Source organism: Acanthopagrus latus, chromosome 18, assembly GCF_904848185.1.
Source record: "Acanthopagrus latus isolate v.2019 chromosome 18, fAcaLat1.1, whole genome shotgun sequence".
In the NCBI taxonomy this organism is placed as follows: Eukaryota; Metazoa; Chordata; class Actinopteri; order Spariformes; family Sparidae; genus Acanthopagrus; species Acanthopagrus latus.
In genome coordinates, this window is record NC_051056.1 from 20610821 (window position 1) to 20627667 (window position 16847).

The 16847-nt window shown below is 43.2% G+C and overlaps 4 protein-coding genes across 19 annotated transcripts in view; all 4 read left to right on the forward strand.

Annotated features, from left to right (window-relative positions):
- LOC119007663 (protocadherin gamma-C5-like) overlaps positions 1–16847 on the forward strand; it is a 261083-nt gene that overhangs the window by 42313 nt on the left and 201923 nt on the right. The window contains exon 1 of one of the 16 annotated variants that reach the window (XM_037077493.1): positions 9186–11690. The exons of 13 other annotated variants lie outside the window; for them this stretch is intronic. In XM_037077493.1, the coding sequence (XP_036933388.1) occupies positions 9294–11690 (2397 nt within the window). In that variant the 5' untranslated portion in view covers positions 9186–9293. Of the gene's footprint in view, positions 1–9185; positions 11691–16847 lie in introns of those variants that run through there. 2 more of the 16 variants (XM_037077492.1, XM_037077511.1) reach the window with 2 other exon arrangements.
- Positions 982–4856, forward strand: LOC119008031 (protocadherin beta-16-like). Its single transcript, XM_037078061.1, has 2 exons — positions 982–3360; positions 4812–4856. Exons 1-2 carry the CDS (start codon positions 982–984, stop codon positions 4854–4856), a joined length of 2424 nt encoding a protein of 807 aa, XP_036933956.1.
- LOC119007679 (protocadherin beta-15-like) lies at positions 4818–8043 on the forward strand. The gene has a single exon (XM_037077535.1). It carries the CDS (start codon positions 4912–4914, stop codon positions 7351–7353), a length of 2442 nt encoding a protein of 813 aa, XP_036933430.1. The 5' UTR covers positions 4818–4911; the 3' UTR covers positions 7354–8043.
- LOC119007683 (protocadherin beta-15-like) lies at positions 13163–15715 on the forward strand. The gene has a single exon (XM_037077540.1). It carries the CDS (start codon positions 13277–13279, stop codon positions 15686–15688), a length of 2412 nt encoding a protein of 803 aa, XP_036933435.1. The 5' UTR covers positions 13163–13276; the 3' UTR covers positions 15689–15715.

Here is a 16847-nt window from a genome sequence, read left to right on the forward strand (position 1 = left end):
CATGTTTAGCACATCTTGAGTTATTTCTTCTTTCTAATGCCATCTTCATCTTTGCTTTTCTGATCAACAATGGTAAGTATTTATACTGGTGGTAATTCTCTTGCTGGTTTTCACGTGATGATTAACATGTTGTCATTGTTGACTATGTTTTGAAGTAACATGGAGCTGTTTGCTCAAGTGCCTACCCGTTACATAAAAAAACAAAAAACACAATGAACAGGCTGTGTCGGTTTTTTGTTGTGTTTAGCAACGTTGAATAATTCCTTTAAGTTATACTTTACCTATTCATTTTTTTTTGTTTTTTGTTTTTTGTTTGGCTTTTATAATCTCATTCATCTTTGCTTTGTAAATTCTCTCTGCACGGTGAGGAAGGTTCAGTTAAGATGAGTTTCTCTCTCAAATGAGAACATTCCATGAAGCACTTTACCAATTTATTTGGTCTTTTTTCAAAACTTCAGTGGTTGTCAGTGGTAGAGGATTTGTCAGTGGCCGTCTGTGGCCAAAGCAGTTGTCTCATCGCTTTCTTCGCATTTTAAGGAACATTGAACTACAATGATGTATCCACGTAACACTAATATGCTTAATATGGAATACACTGGTGAAATAATGCATACTTTTTCAAAGGACCCTTTATGTTTGATCTTTAAAGTGCCTGAAGTGATTTCAATTCATCATTCACCTTGTAAATTAATATACTCTCTACGCTGTTTTCACAATATACTGGCTTGTAGAGACAAGGCTTTTTGTGGAAGTCTGCACTTTCTATATTAAACTCACGATGTCGCTATGCACCAGCTGTAATACATTGTGTGTCGACATCCACCCACTGTTGTAGACGCATAACGTGGCTGAGGGTGCAGCAGTTGATCTGAGAGGCAGAGACCTGGTTTGGAGTGTGCTGATTTTATTTTAAATCGTATTTTTGCGCTGTGTTCCTGTACACCGAAAAGGAAACGTTTGCTGTTCCAGATCCACGTCGTGATGGCCATCAGTGGACCCCCATTACAAAGCTGTGCCGTTGCTTTTCTGCTCCTTTCTTTGCGTTTTGCCAATGGGGACACTAGCTTTTCTTTTCCGGAGGAGATGAAACGCGGATCCGTGATCGGAAATATCGCCAAAGACCTTGGACTTGAAACAAGCAGACTCTCAGCTCGGAAGGCCCGCATTGATACCGATGGAAGTGACACGCGTTATTGTGACATAAACCTCCGTAACGGGGATCTGACTGTTTCCGAGAGGATTGACAGAGAGGGCCTTTGTGGAGACAAAGCATCCTGCGTTTTAAATCAGGAGCTCATGTTAGAGAGTCCTTTAGAATTACATCGGATCAGTCTGCATGTCCAGGATATAAATGATAACTCTCCGCAGTTTAATAAAGAATTGATCCATATTGATATAAGAGAATCCGCGGTCAAAGGCGCTCGTTTTCCGATAGAAGAAGCGCATGATGCAGATATAGGCAAATACTCGGTCCAGGCGTACAACCTCCAAAGTAACGATCATTTTGTTCTGGGCGTTGGAACAAATTCTGTGGAGCTTGTCCTTAACAAAGAGCTCGACCGTGAAAATTTAAAGGAAATCAACCTGCTACTTACAGCTCTAGATGGTGGCTCTCCTCAAAGGTCAGGTACTGTCGTTATTCACATAACTGTACTGGATGCTAATGATAACGTCCCAGTATTTAGCCAGGCCGTTTATAAAGCCAGTGTCCCAGAAAACTCCCAGCTTGATACTGTCGTGCTGACAGTTAGTGCTGCTGATGCAGACGAAGGACTAAATGGAGAAGTTACATATGAGTTTGGACACATTTCAGGAGATGTTAAGTCAATGTTTACCATAGATCCGAAGACAGGTGATATAAAATTGACTAAAATGGTGGATTTTGAAACAGCCTCATCATTTGAACTCCGTGTCACAGCCAAAGATGGTTTGGGATTAAGCTCTTATGCCAAGGCCATCATAGATATTACTGATATAAATGATAACGCCCCGGTTATATATCTAAAATCACTGACTAACCCCATACCTGAGAACGTGTCACCTGGCACAGAGGTGGGCATCATTAACGTGCAGGACAGAGACTCAGAGAGTAACGGACAGGTCCGCTGCTCCATTCAGCAAGGAGCCCCTTTTAAGTTGGTTCCTTCTATTAAAAACTATTATTCTCTGGTGACCACAGGACAACTGGACCGTGAACTAGTGTCTGATTACAACATCACAATCACTGCCACTGACGAGGGCTCTCCACCTCTGTCCTCCTCTAAAAGTGTTCAGTTATCTGTAGCAGACATCAACGACAACCCACCTGTGTTTGAGGACCAGTCGTACAGCGCATATGTGAGTGAAAATAACAAACCCGGCTCCACTTTATGTTCCGTTACTGCTCGAGACCCCGACTGGAGACAAAACGGGACAGTGATTTATTCTGTGTTACCCGGTGAGGTGAACGGTGCCCCGGTGTCCTCCTATGTGTCTGTTAACGGAGACACGGGGGTGATCCACGCTGTGAGGTCGTTTGATTATGAACAGTTGAGGAGTTTTAAAGTGCAGGTGATGGCCAGAGACAACGGTTCTCCTCCTCTCAGCAGCAACGTGACCGTCAGTGTGTTCGTATCGGATGTGAACGACAACTCTCCTCAGATACTGTACCCCGCCCCGGAGGGCAACTCCTTCATGACCGAGCTGGTCCCCAAAGCTGCACACGGAGGCTCTCTGGTGTCCAAAGTGATCGCGGTGGACGCGGACTCCGGACAGAACGCCTGGCTGTCCTATGAAATAGTGAAATCCACCGATCCGGGACTTTTCACTATCGGTGTCCACAGCGGAGAGATCAGGACACAGCGGGACATTTCTGAATCTGACAGCATGAAACAGAACCTTATTGTGGCAGTGAAAGATAACGGACAGCCCTCTCTGTCTGCCACCTGTTCCATGTATTTACTTATTTCTGATAACTTGGCTGAGGTGCCAGAACTGAAGGACATTTCTTATGATGAGAAGAATTCTAAACTGACCTCTTATCTGATCATCGCGCTGGTGTCTGTGTCCACCTTTTTCCTGACCTTCATCATCATCATCCTGGGTGTGAGGTTTTGTCGCAGGAGAAAGCCCAGACTGTTGTTTGATGGAGCAGTCGCCATCCCCAGCGCTTATCTCCCTCCTAATTACGCAGATGTTGACGGCACAGGAACTTTACGCAGCGCTTACAACTATGACGCATATCTGACAACAGGATCTAGAACCAGCGACTTTAAGTTTGTGACATCTTACAATGACAACACACTGCCTGCTGACCAGACTCTGAGGAAAAGTCCATCAGACTTTGCAGATGTGTTTGGAGATTGTGATGGTTCTCCTGAGGTAGGAAAGTTAAACGTGATTGATTTTCCTGTGACTAAAATGCTAAGTACTCTTTCAGATGCATTGGCGGTGTTAAATTAATAATGATATTATCACTTCTTAAATATCATTCTCACAACATCATTTTCCCATGATTATTGGTGACATTCGTGAGGTAGGACCACATTTCATTTTACGGACCTCGTGTTTTCCACCCTTAAGAGTCTTAAGGGTGGAGACGCAGACGTCTTAAGTTAAGACGCAGTTGTTGTCTTTCACATCACTATTTTCAGTTGTATTTTCTTCATGTAATGGGGGCGTTAGTGGTGGTGATGGTGATTATCACACACTCTTTTAACGCCTGTTAAGAAACATCTTCATCATCAAGACAAACACCTTTACAGTGCAAAATTAGCAACACCCATTTACTGGTAAAATATGCATGTGGCTCGTTGGCAGTCTTTTTGTTTGTGATAACAATGCATCTATAATTCAGAAAAAAAAAAAAAATCTTACCGTCGTATGCAGATATTTCAAGTCAGGTGCACATTTGATTAGAAGCTGTTGGTATATAGTTCGTAATATGTTCCTCAAAATGTTCTGTCTAACAGCTTCGGAGTCTCCGCTTTTGTCTTTTGAGTAGAGCTGCAGCTTGTACTATTTGTTGTCTCTGTCCCTGGGGTTGAAGTTACCTGGTGTTTGTTTGATGTCTTGTCATGAGCACGTTACATTTGTCTCTTATGCCCTTCGATTTTAAACCTTTTACATTACAGTCTGACACTTGTTATTCCCCTTCTATTTCAATCCCCCACATTAAATTTAACTCGAAAACATAATTTATCCTATCCGTGCTAAATAACAGGCATTCTGTCTTCTACTGTTGCCTGGTTGTTTCACTAAATCATCTGTATTTAATAAGATCTTCATATGTGATTTAAATGGTGTTTGGAGGACTCTGGAGGCAGATTGTTTAATGTTTCACTTTAATATAATTCATTAGAATGTGTTGGATTCTAATTAGAGAGGGAGAGAGAAGGAAAGGATGTTTTGCTTCCAAGCGAACCTGTTGTTTTTACTGTGTAACACATACAAATATATATATATATAGGAAAATACTGTTTAACATTTGCTGAACGTGCTCTTTGTACTTTGGAAGAAAAGACAACATGGACATTTTCCTGTCCATCGAACTGTATTACACGAACAACATGCCTCTCACTTAACTTTGAAATGATATAAAACTATTTAGCGTCTTGTCACACTTATTGAAAGCTTAATCATAGCTCGTTTTTCTTTAAACATTTAGGCAACACAACGTGATGATGTGGTAAGAAAATTCCATCACTTTTTATGAAACTGCCATGTTTCATTTTTACTCAAGGTGTCAGTATAGACCAGCTCAGGAGTCAAATATTCAGTCATCTTTGCACTCCACCCAACATTTCTGTCGACCTCCCCTGTGTTCTGTGTAGTCTGCAACACCGATGACAAAGGCCTGGACGAAATTCATCGACTGAATAACGTATTTTAATGTTCGAAACTGATGTCTTTCAGTTCAAGTAGTGCTGTGTGATGATGATGCATTTACGGGGCGTTTTTCAAAGCTACGGCTTTGTCTTTTTCTTTGTTGTGGTGCGCTACGCACACGGAGACCTGAGCTATTCCGTACAGGAGGAGCTCAAACGCGGATCTGTTATCGGAAATATCGCCAAAGATCTCGGACTGGAGGTGGGCAGACTGTCTGCTCGCAAAGCTCGTGTTGACATGGAAGAAAACGAGATCGAATATATCGGAATTAACCTTCGAAGCGGGGATTTAGTGGTTGCGGAGAGAATCGACCGAGAGGAGCATTGTGGAGAAAAGCCTTCATGTGTTCTCAAATTCGAGTTGCTGTTAGAGAATCCATTGGAGCTGCACCGGTTGTCTATGCAGGTGCAGGATGTAAACGACAATGCACCAATTTTCCCGAAGGATGTTATTAAACTGGAAATTAGAGAGTCAGCTGACAAAGGAGCTAGGTATCGTATTAATGCAGCGCAAGATGGAGATATAGGCAAGAACTCCGTTGAAAGCTACATTTTGGAACAAAACCCTCATTTTGTGTTCAGTATTCAGACGACAAGTGCTGGCAGTACATATGGTGAGCTGGTTTTAGATAAAGAATTGGACCGAGAGGAGCAGCAGGAAATGAAATTGTTACTGACAGCTGTAGATGGAGGCTCTCCTCAGAGATCCGGGACAGTAGTCATACACGTCATTGTCCTGGATGCTAATGATAACGCCCCAGTGTTCACTGAGGCCGTATATACAGCCACCTTACCAGAAAACTCACCTATGAAAACTGCAGTTATCACTGTGAGGGCATCGGATGCAGATGAAGGTGTTAATGGAGAGGTTACATATGAATTTAGCCGACTCTCTGACAAATCACAAAAGCTTTTTTCACTCGATGAGAAAACTGGAGAGATCAGTGTGTCAGGTGACATAGATTATGAAGAAGGACGCAAATATGAAGTCTTTGTTGAGGCCAAAGATGGTTATGGTCTCTCTTCCGACGCAAAGGTGATTATTGACATCACTGACGTGAATGACAATGCACCTGTTATACACTTGAAGTCACTGACTAACCCCATACCTGAGAACGTGCCACCTGGTACAGAGGTGGGCATCATTAACGTGCAGGACAGAGACTCAGAGAGTAACAGACAGGTCCGCTGCTCCATTCAGCAAGGAGCCCCTTTTAAGTTGGTTCCTTCTATTAAAAACTATTATTCTCTGGTGACCACAGGACAACTGGACCGTGAACTAGTGTCTGATTACAACATCACAATCACTGCCACTGACGAGGGCTCTCCACCTCTGTCCTCCTCTAAAAGTGTTCAGTTATCTGTAGCAGACATCAACGACAACCCACCTGTGTTTGAGGACCAGTCGTACAGCGCGTATGTGAGTGAAAATAACAAACCCGGCTCCACTTTATGTTCCGTTACTGCTCGAGACCCCGACTGGAGACAAAACGGTACAGTGATTTATTCTGTGTTACCCGGTGAGGTGAACGGTGCCCCGGTGTCCTCCTATGTGTCTGTTAACGGAGACACGGGGGTGATCCACGCTGTGAGGTCGTTTGATTATGAACAGTTGAGGAGTTTTAAAGTGCAGGTGATGGCCAGAGACAACGGTTCTCCTCCTCTCAGCAGCAACGTGACCGTCAGTGTGTTCGTATCGGATGTGAACGACAACTCTCCTCAGATACTGTACCCCGCCCCGGAGGGCAACTCCTTCATGACCGAGCTGGTCCCCAAAGCTGCACACGGAGGCTCACTGGTGTCCAAAGTGATCGCGGTGGACGCGGACTCCGGACAGAACGCCTGGCTGTCCTATGAAATAGTGAAATCCACCGATCCGGGACTTTTCACTATCGGTGTCCACAGCGGAGAGATCAGGACACAGCGGGACATTTCTGAATCTGACAGCATGAAACAGAACCTTATTGTGGCAGTGAAAGATAACGGACAGCCCTCTCTGTCTGCCACCTGTTCCATGTATTTACTTATTTCTGATAACTTGGCTGAGGTGCCAGAACTGAAGGACATTTCTTATGATGAGAAGAATTCCAAACTGACCTCTTATCTGATCATCGCGCTGGTGTCTGTGTCCACCTTTTTCCTGACCTTCATCATCATCATCCTGGGTGTGAGGTTTTGTCGCAGGAGAAAGCCCAGACTGTTGTTTGATGGAGCAGTCGCCATCCCCAGCGCTTATCTCCCTCCTAATTACGCAGATGTTGACGGCACAGGAACTTTACGCAGCGCTTACAACTATGACGCATATCTGACAACAGGATCTAGAACCAGCGACTTTAAGTTTGTGACATCTTACAATGACAACACACTGCCTGCTGACCAGACTCTGAGGAAAAGTCCATCAGACTTTGCAGATGTGTTTGGAGACTCTGATGGTTCTCCTGAGGTAGGACCACTTCATGTCTATCCAGTTGAATTGTTCAACAGATAATTCTGTGGTGTTTCCTAACTGTTTACCATGAGTGACTTACAGTTTTGGGCAGTTTAGCATGTGTGATATCGATATTGGTTGTCTGTTTAGTTGAATATTTACTCATCATTTGCTTGAGGTAGGACTGTAGTAAATCCTTTTCACCTGTTTTCAATCAGTTCTTGGTCCAGATTTTTAACATTTTCCCACGCTGTTTACATTTAATTGCATTGTGTTTACATTTTTTGCACCCCATGTTCATGAACACATTCTGATTACTTATGCTGAAACATACAGGATTATCTGTATATTTTTCCCCTTTGGTCTTCCGCTCATGTAGTTTTTGATCCTCAGTGCTTTTATTTTGGTCCCTCTTTCCCAAACTCCTCCACTGAAACTTCAACTGTAGAGCATATATTTCATGTTTTATACATTTTTTTTTTTTTACTGTTCATGTTTTTTTTGTCAATCATGTGATAAGTCACGGAAAAGCCTGCAAATAAGGCACATCATCTCTTTGTCCCTTTGCGTTGCTTTGTCTACCCAGCACTGGTGTGTTCACCTCTGTGTCTTCAGTAGAGTTGATGAAGCTGCAAGATGTGCTTTGTGTCTCTGTCCTTGGTACTGAACCTCGCTGTTGCTCTGCTGATGCATTTTCAAGGACATCTTACTGTCCTGTCTATTTCATTTACACCATTTAGAAATGTAAACATGCTTTCCTTTCCTCATATTCAGACATGCAACTTCCACCTTTTAAATGACATTGAAGTTATATCCTCCATGATGTTGGAGGTGGTGTAGATACTTGTCTCTTTAGTCAGTAAAGTTTGATGCATTTAATTGACTCCCAATATCTTGCGATTGACTTCAATTATGAAGTTATGAACACAAGAAGTGTATGTTTCAAGCTAATGCATTTAGTACATATATTTAATTTTAAAAAAGTTGGATTAATTATTTGGTTCGTAATTAATGTGTAATCATTAATAATTAACAATGGCAGCATGGCCGACTTCAATCTCAAATCAAAGACGATTTTTATCTGTTATAATCAGCATAGTTGGTGAATCTTTGGACACTAGTTGACTTTATTGCTCCAACACCAACATTTTTGAAAACGTTTTTTCTCCTTAACCCAGCATCTACTCGAAGAGACCTACACACAGAAACAGAGACCGCCTGATAGACTTCTCTTGAGCTTGTCTTCAAGGAATAAATATGACAGAATCAAACTCCAAGACCCTTGTCACTGCTGTCTGAAATGTTTTAATTGAGTAAATTGACAAATATTATATGTAGTATGTAGCTTGGTGCAATTCAAAAGCAGTTTTTAGTCACACATTACTTAACATAAACATGTGTAGACTGTTCTCTAATCAATGACACTGTTGAATCGTATCTTTTCATGAGAGGTAAGATTATTTTGGGGGGAAATCATCTTACCCTGCGATGGACTGGCGACCTGTCCAGGGTGTCCCCTGCCTTCGCCCTAAGTCAGCTGGGATAGGCTCCAGCCCCCCCGCGACCCTGCAGAGGATTAAGCGGCGTACATAGAATATGTACAGATGATGGATGGATGGATGGATGGAAATCATCTTAATTCCAAGAACCACCATGTCCCTTTACTACAAAGGAGGAAAATAACCCACTTAACATTTCTTCGTGAAACGGTTTGATTCCTTAGTTTTCATTGAAACATCAGAGGTCAAACGATAGTGCAGTGGATTTCAAATTAAACTGCTATATTTGACTCGTACTCAGGGTGTCAGTATAGACCAGCTAAAGTGTCAAATGTTCATTCTGCTTTGCACACCACCCAGTATATGTATCGACCATCCCTGTGCTCCTACAGCCTTCAACAAAGACGGTGAATGCTCGGATATGACATATGCTGATCCAGTAACGTATTTAATACTTGAAACGACCGTGATTTAAGTTGTGTGACAGGCTACTGACAGAGGATGATGCATTTACGGAGCGTTCTCCAAAGCTACGGCTTTGTCTTTTTCTTTGTTGTGGTGCGCTACGCACACGGAGACCTGAGCTATTCCGTACAGGAGGAGCTCAAACGCGGATCTGTTATCGGAAATATCGCCAAAGATCTCGGACTGGAGGTGGGCAGACTGTCTGCTCGCAAAGCTCGTGTTGACATGGAAGGAAACGACAGACAATATATCGGAATTAATCTTCGAAGCGGGGATTTAGTCGTTGCGGAGAGAATCGACCGAGAGGAGCATTGTGGAGAAAAGCCTTCATGTGTTCTCAAATTCGAGTTGCTGTTAGAGAATCCATTGGAGCTGCACCGGTTGTCTCTGCAGGTGCAGGATGTAAACGACAATGCACCAATTTTCCCGAAGGATGTTGTAAAACTTGAAATAACAGAGTCAGCTGCAAAAGGAGCTAGGTATCGTATTAATGCAGCACACGATGCAGATATAGGCAAGAACTCCGTTGAAAGCTACATTTTGGAACAAAACCCTCATTTTGTGTTCAGTATTCAGACGACAAGGGCTGGCGGCCGTAAATATGGTGAGCTGGTTTTGGATAAAGAATTAGACAGAGAGGAGCAGCAGGAATTGAAACTGTTACTGACAGCTGTAGATGGAGGCTCTCCTCAGAGATCCGGGACAGTAGTCATACATGTCATTGTCCTGGATGCTAATGATAACGCCCCAGTGTTCACTGAGGCCGTATATACAGCCACCTTACCAGAAAACTCACCTATGAAAACTGCAGTTATCACTGTGAGTGCATCAGATGCAGACGAGGGTGTTAATGGAGAGGTTACATATGAATTTAGCAGAATCTCTGATAAATCACGTAACCTGTTTTCACTCGACGAGAAAACTGGAGAGATCAGTGTGTCAGGTGATATAGATTATGAAGAGGGACCAAGATATGAAGTGTTTGTTGAGGCCAAGGATGGTTATGGTCTCTCTTCCGAAGCAAAGGTGATTATTGACATCACTGATGTGAATGACAATGCACCTGTTATACACCTGAAGTCACTGACTAACCCCATACCTGAGAACGTGTCACCTGGTACAGAGGTGGGCATCATTAACGTGCAGGACAGAGACTCAGAGAGTAACAGACAGGTCCGCTGCTCCATTCAGCAAGGAGCCCCTTTTAAGTTGGTTCCTTCTATTAAAAACTATTATTCTCTGGTGACCACAGGACAACTGGACCGTGAACTAGTGTCTGATTACAACATCACAATCACTGCCGCTGACGAGGGCTCTCCACCTCTGTCCTCCTCTAAAAGTGTTCAGTTATCTGTAGCAGACATCAACGACAACCCACCTGTGTTTGAGGAACAGTCGTACAGCGCATATGTGAGTGAAAATAACAAACCCGGCTCCACTTTATGTTCCGTTACTGCTCGAGACCCCGACTGGAGACAAAACGGGACAGTGATTTATTCTGTGTTACCCGGTGAGGTGAACGGTGCCCCGGTGTCCTCCTATGTGTCTGTTAACGGAGACACGGGGGTGATCCACGCTGTGAGGTCGTTTGATTATGAACAGTTGAGGAGTTTTAAAGTGCAGGTGATGGCCAGAGACAACGGTTCTCCTCCTCTCAGCAGCAACGTGACCGTCAGTGTGTTCGTATCGGATGTGAACGACAACTCTCCTCAGATACTGTACCCCGCCCCGGAGGGCAACTCCTTCATGACCGAGCTGGTCCCCAAAGCTGCACACGGAGGCTCTCTGGTGTCCAAAGTGATCGCGGTGGACGCGGACTCCGGACAGAACGCCTGGCTGTCCTATGAATTAGTGAAATCCACCGATCCGGGACTTTTCACTATCGGTGTCCACAGCGGAGAGATCAGGACACAGCGGGACATTTCTGAAACTGACAGCATGAAACAGAACCTTATTGTGTCAGTGAAAGATAACGGACAGCCCTCTCTGTCTGCCACCTGTTCCATGTATTTACTTATTTCTGATAACTTGGCTGAGGTGCCAGAACTGAAGGACATTTCTTATGACGAGAAGAATTCCAAACTGACTTCTTATCTGATCATCGCGCTGGTGTCTGTGTCCACCTTTTTCCTGACCTTCATCATCATCATCCTGGGTGTGAGGTTTTGCCGCAGGAGAAAGCCCAGACTGTTGTTTGATGGAGCAGTCGCCATCCCCAGCGCTTATCTCCCTCCTAATTACGCAGATGTTGACGGCACAGGAACTTTACGCAGCGCTTACAACTATGACGCATATCTGACAACAGGATCTAGAACCAGCGACTTTAAGTTTGTGACGTCTTACAATGACAACACACTGCCTGCTGACCAGACTCTGAGGAAAAGTCCATCAGACTTTGCAGATGTGTTTGGAGACTGTGATGGTTCTCCTGAGGTAGGACCACATTTCATTTGACAGACCTCGTATTTCCCACCCTGAAGACACAATGTTTATCTCACTTCCCTATTTCCTGTTGTATTTTCTTTATGTAGTGGTGTCGGTGATGGTGATTGTTACACACTCTTTTTACGGCTGTTAAGAAACTTCTTCATCATCAAGCCAAATACCTTTAGAGCCGAAACTTAGCAACACCCATTTGATGGTAAAATGTGCATATGGCTCGTTGGCAGTCTTTTTTGTCTGAGTAGCTAGATAATACATTTGTTTGTGATAACAACATATGTCTAAATAAGAAAAATATTTTTCCTACCATCGTATGCAGATATTTCAAGTCATAGTCATAGTTTTTGATATTTTACCCAAAGTTTTCTGTCTAACAGCTTCGGAGTCTCCGCTTTTGTCTTCTGAGTAGAGCTGCAGCTTGTACAGTTTGTTGTCTCTGTCCCTTGGGTTGGAGTTGCCTGCTGCTTGTTTGATGTCTTGTCATGAGCACGTTACATTTGTCTTGTATTTCCTTAGATTTTTAAGCATTTTACTTTACAGTCTGACACTTGTTATTCCCCTTCTGTTTCAATCCCCCACATCAAATTTAACTCGAAAACATAATTTATCCTATCAGTGCTAAACAACAGGCATTCTGTCTTCTACTGTTGCCCGGTTGTTTGAATAAATCATCTGTTTTTAATAAGATCTTTATATGTTACGTACATCGTGTTTGGAGGACTCTGGAGGCAGAATGTTGCATCTTTCACTACAATAATAATTCATTAGAATTCGTTTGATTCTAATTAGAGTGGGAGAAAGAAGGAAAGGGTGTTTTGCACCTAAGCGAACCTGTTGTTTTTACTGTGTATGACAAAGACACGCTGTTGTTCTGCTGTTGTGTTGGAATGAATCATGTCTTTAAATGATTTCAATGTGCGATTCTAGTGGTGTTTGGGGGAAGATGAAGGTAGAGTTTTGCATTTTTCTCATCGAAATATTCAATTACAATCTGTTTAATTGTATAAAGGAAGGGAGAGAGAGAGAGAAAATATTTTTTTAGTGAATGTATTCGAGTGACACGTATACAAACGGTATGTGATGAAAAGCAAAATATTGGTTTACATTTCATGAATTTGTGTCTTTCTATGGTCACTATAAAATTCCTTTAGTTGATAACTTCAAGTTGTTTAATTTCCTTGCCAATAAAACCCTGGAACACAACAGACACGCATCCCACTTTACTTGGAAAAGAAATAAATCGAGTTGTGCCTCATTACAAGTTCTAATGCCGTTTTGTAATGCGTTTTCATTATAACACAGAGGCCAAACGACTTGTGGATGTGGCAAGAGAAGTTGCATTACTTTTTGAAAACTGCTATATTTCAGTTGTACTCAGGGTGTCACTATAGACCAGCGAAGGACTCGAATGTTAAATCTGCTTTGCACACCACCCAGTATATGTATCGACCATCCCTGGGCTCCTAGATTCCACAGTAAAGACGGTGAATGCTCGGGCGATACATGTGTTGTTACAATAACATATTAATGCTTGAAACGACCTTGTTTTAAGTGGTGTGATAGCCGACTGACATAGGATGATGCATTTACGGAGCGTTCTTCAAAGCTACGGCTTTGTCTTTTTCTTTGTTGTGGTCCGCTACGCACGCGGAGACCTGAGCTATTCTGTACAGGAGGAGCTGAAACGCGGATCTGTTGTTGGAAATATCGCCAAAGATCTCGGACTGGAGGTGGGCAGACTGTCTGCTCGCAAAGCTCGTGTTGACATGGAAGGAAACGACAGACAGTATATCGGAATTAATCTTCGTAGCGGGGATTTAGTCGTTGCGGAGAGAATCGACCGAGAGGAGCATTGTGGAGAAAAGCCTTCATGTGTTCTCAAATTCGAGTTGCTGTTAGAGAATCCATTGGAGCTGCACCGGTTGTCTCTGCAGGTGCAGGATGTAAACGACAATGCACCAATTTTTCCGAAGGATACCATGAAGCTGGAAATTAGAGAGTCAGCTGCCAAAGGAGCTAGGTATCGTATTAATGCAGCACAAGATGCAGATATAGGCAAGAACTCCGTTGAAAGCTACATCTTGGAACAAAACCCTCATTTTGTGTTCAGTATCCAAACGACAAGGGCTGGCGGTCGTAAATATGGTGAGCTGGTTTTAGATAAAGAATTAGACCGAGAGGAGCAGCAGGAAATGAAATTGTTACTGACAGCTGTAGATGGAGGCTCTCCTCAGAGATCCGGGACAGTAGTCATACACGTCATTGTCCTGGATGCTAATGATAACGCCCCAGTGTTCACTGAGGCCGTATATACAGCCACCTTACCAGAAAACTCACCTATGAAAACTGCAGTTATCACTGTGAGGGCATCGGATGCAGATGAAGGTGTTAATGGAGAGGTTACATATGAATTTAGCAGTATCTCTGATAAGTTACAAAACCTTTTTTCACTCGACGAGAAAACTGGAGAGATCAGTGTGTCAGGTGACATAGATTATGAAGAGGGAAGCAAATATGAAGTCTTTGTTGAGGCTAAAGATGGTTATGGTCTCTCTTCCGAAGCAAAGGTGATTATTGACATCACTGACGTGAATGACAATGCACCTGTTATACACCTGAAGTCACTGACTAACCCCATACCTGAGAACGTGTCACCTGGTACAGAGGTGGGCATCATTAACGTGCAGGACAGAGACTCAGAGAGTAACAGACAGGTCCGCTGCTCCATTCAGCAAGGAGCCCCTTTTAAGTTGGTTCCCTCTATTAAAAACTATTATTCTCTGGTGACCACAGGACAACTGGACCGTGAACTAGTGTCTGATTACAACATCACAATCACTGCCACTGACGAGGGCTCTCCACCTCTGTCCTCCTCTAAAAGTGTTCAGTTATCTGTAGCAGACATCAACGACAACCCACCTGTGTTTGAGGACCAGTCGTACAGCGCGTATGTGAGTGAAAATAACAAACCCGGCTCCACTTTATGTTCCGTTACTGCTCGAGACCCCGACTGGAGACAAAACGGGACAGTGATTTATTCTGTGTTACCCGGTGAGGTGAACGGTGCCCCGGTGTCCTCCTATGTGTCTGTTAACGGAGACACGGGGGTGATCCACGCTGTGAGGTCGTTTGATTATGAACAGCTGATGAGTTTTAAAGTGCAGGTGATGGCCAGAGACAACGGTTCTCCTCCTCTCAGCAGCAACGTGACCGTCAGTGTGTTCGTATCGGATGTGAACGACAACTCTCCTCAGATACTGTACCCCGCCCCGGAGGGCAACTCCTTCATGACCGAGCTGGTCCCCAAAGCTGCACACGGAGGCTCTCTGGTGTCCAAAGTGATCGCGGTGGACGCGGACTCCGGACAGAACGCCTGGCTGTCCTATGAAATAGTGAAATCCACCGATCCGGGACTTTTCACTATCGGTGTCCACAGCGGAGAGATCAGGACACAGCGGGACATTTCTGAATCTGACAGCATGAAACAGAACCTTATTGTGGCAGTGAAAGATAACGGACAGCCCTCTCTGTCTGCCACCTGTTCCATGTATTTACTTATTTCTGATAACTTGGCTGAGGTGCCAGAACTGAAGGACATTTCTTATGATGAGAAGAATTCCAAACTGACTTCTTATCTGATCATCGCGCTGGTGTCTGTGTCCACCTTTTTCCTGACCTTCATCATCATCATCCTGGGTGTGAGGTTTTGTCGCAGGAGAAAGCCCAGACTGTTGTTTGATGGAGCAGTCGCCATCCCCAGCGCTTATCTCCCTCCTAATTACGCAGATGTTGACGGCACAGGAACTTTACGCAGCGCTTACAACTATGACGCATATCTGACAACAGGATCTAGAACCAGCGACTTTAAGTTTGTGACATCTTACAATGACAACACACTGCCTGCTGACCAGACTCTGAGGAAAAGTCCATCAGACTTTGCAGATGTATTTGGAGACTGTGATGGTTCTCCTGAGGTAGGAACCATTTAATATCACTCCTGAAAAGCCATGGTTGTGTTCTGCACTTAAAGTTTTTGTCATATTGTTCTTTTTCGTGGTTTTATTTAGCTATATTCGATTTTGAGGTTCTTCAAAAGTCATGATATCAGGTAGAGCTTAACCACAATATACACACAACATTTAAATGTCTCTCTGACAGTTATTCATGAGTAAATTTGACTCAATCTGGTCGTTTGTTTGCTCTTTCTGTTTTCCACTGAGGGAAAGCTTGCTGAATGATACCTTCCTTGTTTCTCTGTCCTTGGTGCTGAAATCAGTTTTTCTGTTGAAATCTTCTCTTTGTACATTGATGTCTTTCTTCTGTTTTGCTAAATGTCGTTTGAGTCATCTTGCCATAATATAATCATTCTATCATATGCTGGTTTTTCTTGATTTGATGTCTTCATACAAGTATGTCTTTCATGATGTGGTTTCACTTCGAGTGTCTCTTCTGGGTTGATACTGATTGTAACTTCATAGCTATTATTGAACAATCGGATGTGGCATAAGAGCAGTATGAAGAAATTTGAAATAGAGCCTCTGTGTTTGGTCTACTTGTCTTGTCACTTCTCACTTTCGTAATTTAGTCATATGTATGTGAAATTGCTCATGTGGGCATCTGTGAAAATGACGCTTTGCCTAAGTAAATATCACATGCAGGCTTTCACAAAAAACGTGCATGTCTTTTTTCCAACCTAAATCTGTCATTCCATGGTCAGTTTATTTCACATAAACCATGTGTTGTTGTCAAGTATCAATAGTTCCATCACCAGTAGAACACAAAATGGATCGAAATCAAGTGTCAATAGTTGAAGTCAGCTTTTGACAGTGCAGCTCACAGAACTACCAGCATTATAATGAAAGCTAGACAGTGTTACTTCGTGCTATTCCAGTATTGTTCACGACAAAAAAGACAATATATTTACTGGACTGTTGCAAAGTGCTGAAATGTTTTTTAGGTGATCAGGTTTTGTCATCTTTTTAACTCTATATCATCTATTTGCTTGCTCTCTTTTACGTGCCAGTGGGGGAAAGCTCATGCATTATGCCCCTTGTTTCTCTGTCCTTGGTGCTGAACTCGGTTTGATTAGTCGATGCGTCTTTACTGGCAGTTTACCTCTGTGTTTTATGCTGGTGTTAGTTTGTGTCT